Source organism: Nomascus leucogenys, chromosome 5, assembly GCF_006542625.1.
Source record: "Nomascus leucogenys isolate Asia chromosome 5, Asia_NLE_v1, whole genome shotgun sequence".
Classification (NCBI taxonomy): Eukaryota; Metazoa; Chordata; class Mammalia; order Primates; family Hylobatidae; genus Nomascus; species Nomascus leucogenys.
This window is the reverse complement of record NC_044385.1, coordinates 42,254,331-42,266,655: the sequence shown is the minus strand read 5'-3', so window position 1 is coordinate 42,266,655 and position 12,325 is coordinate 42,254,331. Positions and strand designations below refer to the sequence as shown.

At 35.9% G+C, this 12,325-nt stretch overlaps 1 protein-coding gene across 5 annotated transcripts in view; it reads right to left on the bottom strand.

Moving 5' to 3' along the window:
* The window catches only part of ATG4C (autophagy related 4C cysteine peptidase), an 82,826-nt gene that overhangs the window by 52,680 nt on the left and 17,821 nt on the right, over positions 1-12,325 (bottom strand). For 4 of the 5 annotated variants that reach the window (XM_003265168.2, XM_003265169.3, XM_030812937.1 and 1 more), the window contains exons 2-3: positions 10,392-10,535; positions 9,014-9,097 (exon numbers count right to left, since the gene is read on the bottom strand). In XM_003265168.2, coding sequence (XP_003265216.1) covers positions 9,014-9,097; positions 10,392-10,467 — 160 coding nt within the window. In that variant the 5' untranslated portion in view covers positions 10,468-10,535. Of the gene's footprint in view, positions 1-9,013; positions 9,098-10,391; positions 10,536-11,784; positions 12,074-12,325 lie in introns of those variants that run through there. The other variant, XM_030812936.1, reaches the window with a different exon arrangement.

The window sequence follows — 12,325 nt, the reverse complement described above, 5'->3', positions numbered from 1 at the left end:
CTGTTTTGGTTACTGTAGCCTTGTAGTATAGTTTGAAGTCAGGTAGTGTGATGCCTCCAGCTTTGTTCTTTTTGCTTAGGATTGTCTTGGCTATGCGAGCTCTTTTTTGATTCCATATGAACTTTAAGGTAGTTTTTTCCAATTCCATGAAGAAAGTCAATGGTAGCTTGATGGGGATAGCATTGAATCTATAAATTACTTTGGGCAGTATGGCCATTTTCATGATATTGATTCTTCCTATCCATGAGCATGGAACATTTTTCCATTTGTTTGTGTCCTCTCTTATTCCCTTGAGCAGTGGTTTCTAGTTCTCCTTGAAGAGGTCCTTCACATCCCTTGTAAGTTGGATTCCTAAGTATTTTATTGTCTTCATAGCAATTGTGAATGGGAGTTCACTCATGATTTGGCTCTCTGTTTGTCTATTACTGGTGTATAGGAATGCTTGTGATTTTTGCACATTGATTTTGTATCCTGAGGCTTTGCTGAAGTTGCTTATCAGCATAAGGAGGTTTTGGGCTGAGACAACAGGGTTTTCTAAATATACAATCATGTCATCTGCAAAAAGAGATAATTTGACTTGCTCTCTTCCTATTTGAATACTCCTTATTGCTTTCTCTTGCCTGATTTCCCTGGCCAGAACTTCCAATACTATGTTGAATAGGAGTGGTGAGAGAGGGCATCCTTGTCTTGTGCCAGTTTTCAAAGGGAATGCTTCCAGCTCTTGCCCATTCAGTATGGGCAAAATATGGGTTTGTCATAAATAGTTCTTATTATTTTGAGATACATTCCATCAATACTTAGTTTATTGAGAGATTTTACTATGAAGCAGTTTTGAATTTTATCGATGGCCTTTTCTGCATCTATTGAGATAATCATGTGGTTTTTGTCATTGGTTCTGTTTACATGATGGATTACGTTTATTGATTTGCGTATGTTGAACCAGCCTTGCATCCCAGGGATGAAGCCAACGTGATCGTGGTGCATAAGCTTTTTGATGTGCTGCTGGATTTGGTTTGCCAGTATTTTATTGAGGATTTTCGCATCGATGTTATCAGGGATATTGGCCTGAAATTTTCTTTTTTTGTTGTGTGTCTGTGAAGTGGCTACATTAATATCAGACAAAATCGACTTCAGACCAAAGAATATCACCAAGAATAAAGAAGGTCATTTCATAACTACTAAGGAGTCAATTCATTAAGAAACAATAATAATTCTAAATGTTTATGTACCTAGCAACAGAGTTTCAAAATACAGTTAGTCCTCACTTAATGTTGTCAATAGGTTCTCAGAAACTGTGACTTTAAGCAAAATGATGTACAATAAAATCAATTTTTTTTTCATTGTTATAATGAAATGAAGTTGAACAAAAGGATGTTGAGGACCCGCTGTACATCGTTTCACTTAAAGTTGCAGTTTCCAAGAACCTATCTATGACGTTAAGTAGGAATTACTATAAAGGAAGCAAAAACTGATAGAACTTCAGGAAGAAATAGACAAATCCACAATGATAGATGTTAAATCATTTTGGTCCCTGAGATACAATGGGTATACCAGAGATAGCCCTAAATTCTAATTTTTAATTAATGGCTCTAAGGCCCATCATGTCCTGGTCATCTAAGAGAAACCCTGAAAAAATCCTAGCCAGGTGATAGCATGCAATCTGTGGAAAGATGAGGCTTATTAAAAATAAAATAAATTCTTACTTGTTTTCTTCATAGACAGTTCACAGAGAAATTGTAAGAAATTTTTTTTACTTTTGGTATTTGGTCTAGATAATACTAGGAGGGCCATTTGGATTTATATACCATATACCTCGACATAACAGTGCACAGCATGATATAATGAGAAGGAAAAACTGCATAATACAAGGAAATAAGTTTGTAGCTCAGAAAGGTAGGAAGATATGTTTAAAAGCTTGATAAATCAGGACAGATTCAGCATTGTTAAAATAATCTAATTTTTGCAACCATGTTCTAATATTACTAGAAATTAAATAATAGAGACAGAATCAAGTTTAAGAATCTTGTATTAAATTCTTATGAATAAATTCATTGTAGATGACTCGGAGGGTAGTAGTGATATAAAACCACCATGGCTGAAAGCTGCTACCTTCTAAGCACTTAGACTTGTGAGATATCAGAATGTCAATGCCTTCAAATAGAAAGGAAACTGAAACAAATGAACGAAACTATCAGATAAATGCCACAGAAAATGAGAGATGAGTGGCTCCAGCTACAGTAATTTCACTAAAATCCTTAGCAAAACAAAAGTAACTATTAAAAAATTCTTTATGACAGAAAAGGAGATATTAAAGAATCAAGAATTTAAGTGGGAATATGATCCAGTTAGAAATAGATTTCAAATATTAATTTGAATTCATGCCTTTGTAAGACAGACACTGAAAACATTTATCGGTTCTAGCTTGTCCACTGAAAAGGCCTGGGTCAATATCATCCCCACAAAGCACCTTTGCACTCAGATTATGGTCTCTAACACTTTTTCTTCTAAAGAAAAAGAAAAAAAAAAACAAGGACTCAATGGGAAATTGCTAGCTTCCTATCTGATACTGAAAAGTACAAAGTGGGTCTGAACGTGTGGTTTGAAAGAAAACAAGATGTTTCCTAAGATTAATGTGGTTTTGTTGAAAGATACAGAAGCAAATCTCAAAGGACCTTCCACTGGCCAATGTCACGACAATTTGAGCATCAAAAGATTATTGGTTGAGATCAACCAACATACAGTAAATGTGAAAAGCCATTAAGTCTGTAATGACAAAAAGAAAATGTTAGCATTAAAATATCTTAAATGAGGTGAAGAGAATATTATATTTCTGTTGAGGCAACAAAGAAAGTCTTGACAAGGCAGGGCAGTAAACTCTAGACATGTGTTAAGAACTAGAAATTCACCAAAGTGAATATTTTTCTAATTATTTAATGTCTCTCATCTGTTGGACTGTAAGTTTCTTGAGAGTAAAGACTGTGTGTTTCATACTTTTAGCAGCAACCCCAGTGCCTGGCACATAGTAACCTCTCAATAAATAATTGTGGAATGAATGAATAACTTTATTCATCTAATCCTCTTCTTGTGAATACTTGTTTCCAACTTTTTATTAAAGCGACAATAAAATTCTTGTACATGTGTTTTCCACACATATGGAGAACTTCTCTGTAAATACTTAAGCATCTTAGAAATGCTGGGTCATAAGTTAAACATATTCTCTATTTTTCTAGATACTCTCAAATTTCTCACAAATGGGTTAGACCAATTTACCCTCCCACCAGTAATGTTTCAGTTCCTATTTCTTTATACCCTTGCTAACGCTTGATATCATCAAACCTTCAAATTTGTGTATATTATATCTGATAAGTAAGAATAGTATCTCATTTTATTTTGCATTCCCTTTATTACCAGAATATGCATTTTCTTGTATTTGGCCATTCAAGTTTCTAATTAAACAGCACCTCTTCACAATCTTGGCTCATTTTTCTTGGGTTGTTCAAGTTTTTCATATTCATTGCATATTCATTTGTGGTTCTTTATTATTTTGGAGACTAATCTTTCCTGATACATCTTCACACATGCACATATATATACATATATGTATATATGGATACATTATATATATAAAATCATATATAAATATATAATAATTATATATTTATAATTATCATATATTATATTATATATTATATTGTATTATATTAAGTGGTATATTATATAAGTATACATTATAATTATATTATATAATTATAATTGTAGACTATTATATATTATATACACTATATACGTCTATACGTATTTATATATACATGTGTATACATATACATAAGTATTTTTAAATATACGTGTGTATATATACACATATGTATATAAACATATATATACATTCACTATAATGTACATATATTTATTATATATGTATATTTATACATATTTGTATAAATATGTGGATATTTTTATCTGGTCAAACTGATTAATATTTCCCTTTTATAGACTGTGTTTTATAGTTTATACAAGTTCTTCTTGGCTGGCACGGTGGCTCAAGCTTGTAATCCTAGTCCTTTGGAGGCCAAGACAGGAGGACCACTTGAGCCAAGGAGTTTGAGACAACCCTGGACAACATAGGGAGACCCTGTCTCTACAAAAAATAAAAATAAAAAATTTACTGGGTGTGGTGGCACACACCTGTGGTCCCAGCTACTTGGGAGGCTGAGGTGGGAGGATCATTTGAGCCCAGGGAGGTCAAGGCTGCAGTGAGCCGTGATTGTGACATTGTTGCACTCCAGCCTGGGCAACAGAGCAAGACACTGCCTCAGAATATAAAAAATAACTATTCATTCTATAAAACAATGCAATTTAGTTTTAGCACATATCATGTAGCCACAGCAAATAGCACATATCACAGTGTCAGTAAATGTAGACTAGCTGCTGTTAATATGACTGCTTTTACTTTTCTATTTATACCACTCTAGTAAAAATGCTCTCTCAAAAGTCATCAGTAATTTCTCATTGCCAGACCCTACACCCTCTACTCAGGCTATTTCCTGCTCCATCTCTTTTAAGCATTTATACACTTTGTACAACCCCCTTTTTCTGCAAATGTCTTTCCTTTGGTTTCTACAGTAGTATACTACTATGAATTTTATGCTATATATTGCCTTTCCTTTCTCAGTTTAATTCACTGATCCTTCTTCTTTAGTATATCCTTAAAGATAGATATTTTCCACCTATACTTTCCATCAATGTGATCTTATCTACTGGCCTTAAATGCCACCTTGCCCACCTTGCTGGAAAAAAAAAAAAAAAACCTAACAAATCAATATGTCTATCCTTCACTTCCACACAGCCTTCCTCAAATAACACATATCCGAATTTAAATTATCTTCCCCCTAAAATTCAGGCTTCCTCTAGTACACCACTTTTGGTTACCAACACTATCATCCAAGATGGAGATATTTAAATCTTTGTTTCCTCTCTGTCTCTGAAGACCCCAAATCCAATCATCTGCCAGATGCTGTTGATCCTACCTTAAAATATCTCAAATCCATCCTCTCTTTTCCAGATCCACTGCCCTATATCAAAATCATCATGTCCTGTCTACTGACTTTCAATTCTTTTACATTACCATCAGTTATCTTTCTAAAGCATGAAGTGGAAAAACACTTCCTTTTAGTCTACATTCAACACTTCACTACTGACACCAAATGTGTGAAGGTTTTTCCCACACCAACCGATTTTCCAACTCTCCAGACACCAATTGGGAATCCTATACTTCGATTATGAACTAACTACCTGAAGTTAGCACAGACCCCAGAGGTTAAGGGCTGTCCCATAAGATCAATCTCCACTTCAGATGCCAATCATCAGAAGTAGGTTCCAGATTACCCATACTTCCGTCCCACTTGGCTACAAATCAGCAGTTCCCACTATCCCCTCCTCAGGTTTGGTAATTTGCTGTGATGACTCACAGAACTCAAGGAAACACTTGGTTATATTTCGCCATTTATTACAAAGGATATTATAAAGAATACAGATGAAGAGGTACACAGAGAAAGGTCTAGAAGGGTCCCAAGCACAGGAGCTTCTGCTCCCATGAAGTCATTAGGAGTTGAAGGAGTGCGTTACCCTCCCAGGAGGTGGATGTGTTCACCAATCCAGAAGCTCTCCATATCCCATATTTTAGGGATTCTTATGGAGGCTTCATCACACAGGCATGATAAATTATCAACTCAATCTCCTCTTCCCTTCCCCAGAGGATTGAGAATGGGGCTGAAAGTTCCAAGCTTCTAATCATGGCTTGGTCTTTCTGGTGACAAGATGCCATCCAGAAACCCACAGAGTCACCTCATTAGAACAAAAGATCATTCTAATCACCCAGGAAATTCCAAGGGATTTAGGAGCTCCATAGGAGACACTCCCATCACCCCCATCACTCAGCAAATTGTAAGAGTTTTACCAACTGTGTTAGGAACTGGGATCAAAGACCAAACACTAGAACAAAAGACGTTCCTAGCACCCCTACCGCTCAGGATATTATAAGAGTTTTCGGAGCTCTGAGTCAGGAACAGGGGGCAGAAACTAATATATATAATTCCTATGATTTCACAAGCATATATTCAGTTATGATTTTGATGTGCTCCTTCTGGGCACGATCCATGTCCTAGCCAGCATGTTTTCAACAAACGATTACCAAAAATAATTAAATGAAATTTTTCATTTCATTGCTCAAAAATAATCATTGTAATTAAGAAGCCAGCTGGGTACCCCATCTCCTACTTCTGAAAACTTAGTACTAACTTGTTTGAACCAAAAATGACATGACATGTAGAAGGCAAAGCTAGCCCTAAGGTTTCTGCTAATTCTTCACAGCTTAAGGTTTCATGGTCCTATGTGCTTCTAGCTCTTGCGATGATAATGTGTTGTTTTTTTCATCTCAGATGCCAAATTTCACCTTTTTCCAGAAAAATTCCTCTTACATCAAGTATTTCATGAGCTTAATTGACTTTACTGAAGATCAGGGACAATAACGAGGAAACCTCTCAGTGGACATACACCCTCCGGCTGCCTTTCTGGCTCTCTCTCTTTTCTTATCCCCTCCTCCCACACCTTTCTCCTTTCCTATATCCCCAATCCTACTCCAGAAAAGAAGTCTTCTATTTCCCTCATTCATAGCTTCTTTATCATTTACTTTTCATCACTTGATTTTTCAAAGTATTTCTTCCAAAAAATATATATATATAATGCTATCCTAAGAATAATTCTAATAAATTTTTAATTTTTGAAATCATAAATAATATCACTTAAAATGCTTATATGCATCAGACATATAGATATAAATCCACACTCTCAACCATATGTATTGCTGTGGTTGTCCTCTGCCCCCCACAAAAAAAAAAAATGACCTAACTCTTTAGCACAGCACTCAAGATTTCCTCTATAATTTGGTCCTTTTCAGAATTATCTCCTACCATAGCTAAACTGGACATCTCTCTGTCTCCTAAATATGCCCTTTAATATCTCACTGCTATTGCTTTCATCATGCCATTCTATTTACCTAAAATGCATTCCTTCTTGATCAAATTCCTACTTATCCTTCAAGACTGTTGTAAGGACTCAATGAGTTAATACATGTAAATTATTTAGAATACCACTTGGCACATTATAAATACTCTATAAATGTTAGCTGTTACTACTACAAGCCATTTACAAGGTTTTAGAAAATTGCTAATAAATGATATACCAAAATAGGTCAACCAAAAATGAAAAGCGATGATAACAACATACTGTAACACATATTCATTCTCTCTCTTTCTCACACACAAAACACAAAACCAAGCAAGGATGTATATTTAAAAGAACGCCAGTACTAGAGACATAGTCTTGGTTTAAATTTCAGCTCTGCCATTTAATACCCATGTGACTTTGGACAAATTATTTAACTTCTCAAATTTCCTGCCTTCACATTCACAAGATGAGAATACCTGAATCTACCTTGTAGGTTTGTTGTGAGAATTAAAGATATTTCCTAAAGAGCCCAGCATGGTGCCTGGCACCCAATGAGTGACATGAATTATTAAAAGAAAATATAAGAAAATTATTTAAAGAATTAGTATACGTAGAAATTCAAAACCATCAAGTAAAGTCAATTTCAGATACTGAAACATCCTTAAGAATTAAAAAAACTATCATTTTTAGATTAACTAAGGTGACACTTTTAATTATCAGAGAATGTGACAAAGAATATTAACATATCAATTCAAATAATATTTACTTAGTACTCATACTATAAGTCCAAAATTATGGGGATATAACAAAAGATGACAAGGTCCTTATCCTCAAGTAGTTAACAAGAAACCCAAACAACATAGTAATATATTATGGCCTATAAGAAATACAAATTCCTCCCTCCCTCCCTCCCTTCCTTCCTTCCTTCCGGACGGTCTCCCTCTGTTGCCCAGGCTGGAGTGCAGCGGCATAATCTCGGCCCACTGCCACCTCCCTGCCTCGGGCTCCCCTAATTCTCCTGCCTCGGCCTGCCAAATACCTGGGATTGCAGGCGCACACCACCACGCCTGGCTGGTTTTTGTATTTTTGGTGGAGACGGGGTTTCGCCGTGTTGGCCAGGCTGGTCTCCAACTCCTGACCTCCAGTGATCTGCCTGCCTCGACCTCCCGAAGTGCTGGGATTACAGACAGAGTCTCGCTCACTCAATGCTCAACGTTGCCCAGGCTGGAGTGCAATGGCGTGATCTCAGCTCGCTACAACCTCCACCTCCCAGCCGCCTGCCTTGGCCTCTCAAAGTGCTAAGATTACAGCCTCTGCCTGGCCGCCACCCCATCTAGGAAGTGAGGAGCGTCTCTGCCTGATTGCCCATCGTATGGGATGTGAGGAGCGCCTCTGCCCGGCCGCCACCCCATCTAGGAAGTGAGGCACGCCTCTGCCCGACCGCCCCGTCTGGGACGTGAGGAGCGCCTCTGCCCGGCCGCCCCGTCTGGGACGTGAGGAGCGCCTCTGCCTGGCCGCCCCGTCTGGGAAGTGAGGAGTGCCTCTGCCTGGCCGCTGTGCAACCTTCCAAGTGTGAAGTGACAGCCTTTGTTGTAGAATGAATGAAGACACTGGCACTGATTATATAACACCTTGGCAGCTATCTCAAGTCATTGATGATGGAGGTATTGGAATTATAAAAGAAAGCAAACACACAGATTTGACTAAAGGCGATTTTGTGACTTCTTTCTATTGGCCCTGGCAAACCAAGGTTATTCTGGATGGAAATAGCCTTGAAAAGGTGGTATGAATGTATCTGGTTTTTTTTTCCCCCGTATAATTCTTACTTTGTGCATTTGATATTCAGTTGTGTTTGTAATCACGGAAAAATAAAAGCATATATAAAAAAAGAAATATAAATACTTAAAAGAAATATTGCAAAAGTAGATTAATCTAGAAATAAAATAATAAAAAGTTACATGATGATTTCTACAAAAATTTTTAAATGGTTTACAAATTTTGTACTTACCTTCATATTTAAAATGGTAACATTTTCCAAGCAATAATACAGGAGAATTTCTACTAAAATACGTCTTTGTTTTCAACACCCAACCTAGCAAAAAAAAAAAAAAAAGAAAAGAAAACGTTTTGTAATTAAAAGATTTCAGGCTAAAAGTCTAGCAGCATTTTCTTTTATTTAATTTCAAACCATCGATTATTACTTATGGATGTGTATTTTTGACAACAGTTGCAAAATACAATATTTGGACAATGAACTGGAAATAAAGGCAATTTATGCTAGTTTCAAATAAAGAATTTTAAACACATTTTAAAAACTATCCAATTAAAGGACATAAGAAAGAAAAAATTTTAATTTATTTTCAGATAGCTCATAATAGTCTTTATCAAGTTCTCACAATGTTCTTATGGTACATAATTTAAACTGCCAATTGTGTTTTTCCTGAATTTGCGTTATCAAGGGGTTTTACTGAATTCTGTTTTCACACTTATTTTATGAATATGAGCTTTTTTCCTGTTGAAGCTGGTTCTGCCCAAGTACTTCTCCATCTTAGGTGGGCTTCAAAAATAGCCATATACTCCTTATTAGATTTGTTTGCAAATCAAAAGGAACTAGGTTAAAAATAATATCTAAGAGAAAAATCGGAGGTATCAGTGCATGAACTTTACAGTCTGTTTTGTGTGGGAAGAGGCCTATTTTGCTTATTTCCTGGCACAGAGATGAGGCTGCCTGAAATTGTATCTGAAAAGCCAAGGTATTATCATCACCTGAATAAATTCTATATGCTTTACAATGCTAAAAAAAAAAAAAAATTACACAAGACATGAGGATATTAATATACTCTAGCAACTTTAAAAAAAAGGAAAAAAGGCCAGGCCCAGTGGCTTACGCCTGTAATCCCAGCACTTTGGGAGGCCAAGGTGGGCGGATCATGAGGTCAAGAGTTCAAGACCAGTCTGACCAACATGGTGAAACCCAATCTCTACTAAAAATACAATAAAAATTAGCCAGGTGTGGTAGTGCGCACCTGTAGTCCCAGCTACTCAGGAGGCTGAGGCAGGAGAATCACTTGAACCTGGGAGGCAAAGGTTGCAGTGAGCTGAGATTGCACCATTGCACTCCAGCCTGTGTGACAGAGCGAGACTAAGTCTCAAAAAAAAGAAAAAAGGAGACCACATCGTATGCTTGAGTTTCTAAGCAATGTTTATGATGATACTTGGCTCTTTCTTCAGGAGATATTTTTAACTACATTCCTTATAGAAATATTTCATTCAAAGTAAAGTATGCCATTTATTCTCAAGAAATTGTCAGTGACTTAAGAGGGAAAATGATAAATATTGCCAAATATTTCTTTGGATTTATACAATTTTTAAAACATGATACTTACTATATTTCATGTTGTTCCAAGCAGATATAAATTTGGTTTTTAGCTTGTCAACTTCATCTGTTCCTGTAGCCTCCATATTCAAATTCTAAAGGAAAAGCCATCACTTGATTGCATTCTTCTGTAGAGTTTAATCTTTTATACTGACTTTAAAAATTAAGGAAAAAATCAGTAATTACAACATATATGGTTACATGGAGCAATACCTGTTAAAGTTACTTAAGTGATTAAATACAATTCGAACTGGAAATGAACAAAACAATTTCTCTTTCTACAGTCAGAAATAAACAGAAAACCAATTTCTCATTTTACAAACAGAAATCTTATAGAATAAGATATTCTATATTTTAATTACAAAAAACCTTTACTAACAAATATACAACAATAAACCTATCACGTAAAACCAAGCAATAATCTCCCCCAACTGCTCACAATTGAATACAATAAATCAATTTAGTAACACAGCTCTGCTCTGGCGCATTGGCGCAAGTGAGAATATCCAAGATTTGTTTTTATCTGTAATTGGAGAAGGTGATTTGAAATCTTATAAAACATCTTGACTATCTTCAGAATGGAAGCTTCCACTTATATTGATTAGTCACTACTTTCACATAAAGTCTAATTATTTTGTTTTGTTTTTTAAATAAGACATTTCCTACGTTTCCTTCCTATCTCCATACTGCAGCACTTAAAAAAATAGAACGGCTTAAATTTATAATGGAAAATGTTGTCTTACTTTAAAATAGAATAAATGTAGCTCATAAGTGTTTGTTTTATTACTGACTTCAGGGAAAATTGAGATGTGTGATACAATCTCAAAAGGAACAAATTATAACTGAAAATGCTTGTGCTTATTTGCAATAATTCACAGACAGTTTACTTTTCAAGAAAAGAATGCTGCACAGAACATTACGCTTTTAGGATTAGAGGTATCTACTAAAAAATATTGATACATTCATTTCTCTAACAATAGACATTCCATTTTATAATATGTATTAAAAGTTACCAATTATACATCATAGTTCTGAGCCAGGGGAAAGCATGGTCTATTGGAAGAACTTAAAAAGTCAATGTGACTAGAAAACAGAAAAGTCTAAAAAAGTGGCATGAGATGAGGCTATAGGGTTATATAGATGCCAAAGCACAAACGGCCTTGTAGACCAGGTTAAAAATTTTGTTCTTTACCCTAAGAGCAATTTGTTTCAAACAGGAATATCATAACCAGATTCAGTAGGTTTGTTTTACTTCAATAGCAGCATGGAGAAGAACATGGAAAGAAACAAGAGTAGATAATGAGTTTACTACTACAGGTTGAGTATCCCTTATCCAAAATGCTTGGGACTGGAAGTGTTTGGATTTCTATTTTTTTTTTAATATTTGCATTATGTATACTTACTAGTTGAGGATCGTTAATCCGAAAATCCAAAATCCAAAATGCTCCAATGAGCATTTCCTTTGAGCATCATGTTGGCACTCAAAAGGTTACAGATCCCGGAAAATTTCAGATTTCTGATTTTCGGATTAAGGATGCTCAACCTGTATTATACAGGACTAGGAGATGACAGCTTGGACTGGAGCAGTGAAGATGGAGAAATGGACATCTGAGGAAACATGTAGAAAATTCAGTAAGTCTTGGTGACACAATGGATATGGAAGGTAAAGAACAGGGATATGCCAAAGATATACCCAGGCTTTGGTCTGTGAAACTAAATAGATGGTGCCAATCACTGAGATAGGAAACATCAGGAGAGGGAGAGGTTAGAGGGAGAAGATTATGAATTTGATTTGAGATACGTGGTATTTAAGATGTCTGATGTCTCTGAGAAACACAAGCAGAGAGTAGTTCTTTTCTTTTTTTTTTGGAGACGGAGTCTTGCTCTGTCCCCCAAGCTGGAGTGCAGTGGCGCAATCTCGGCTCACCGCAAGCTCCACCTCCC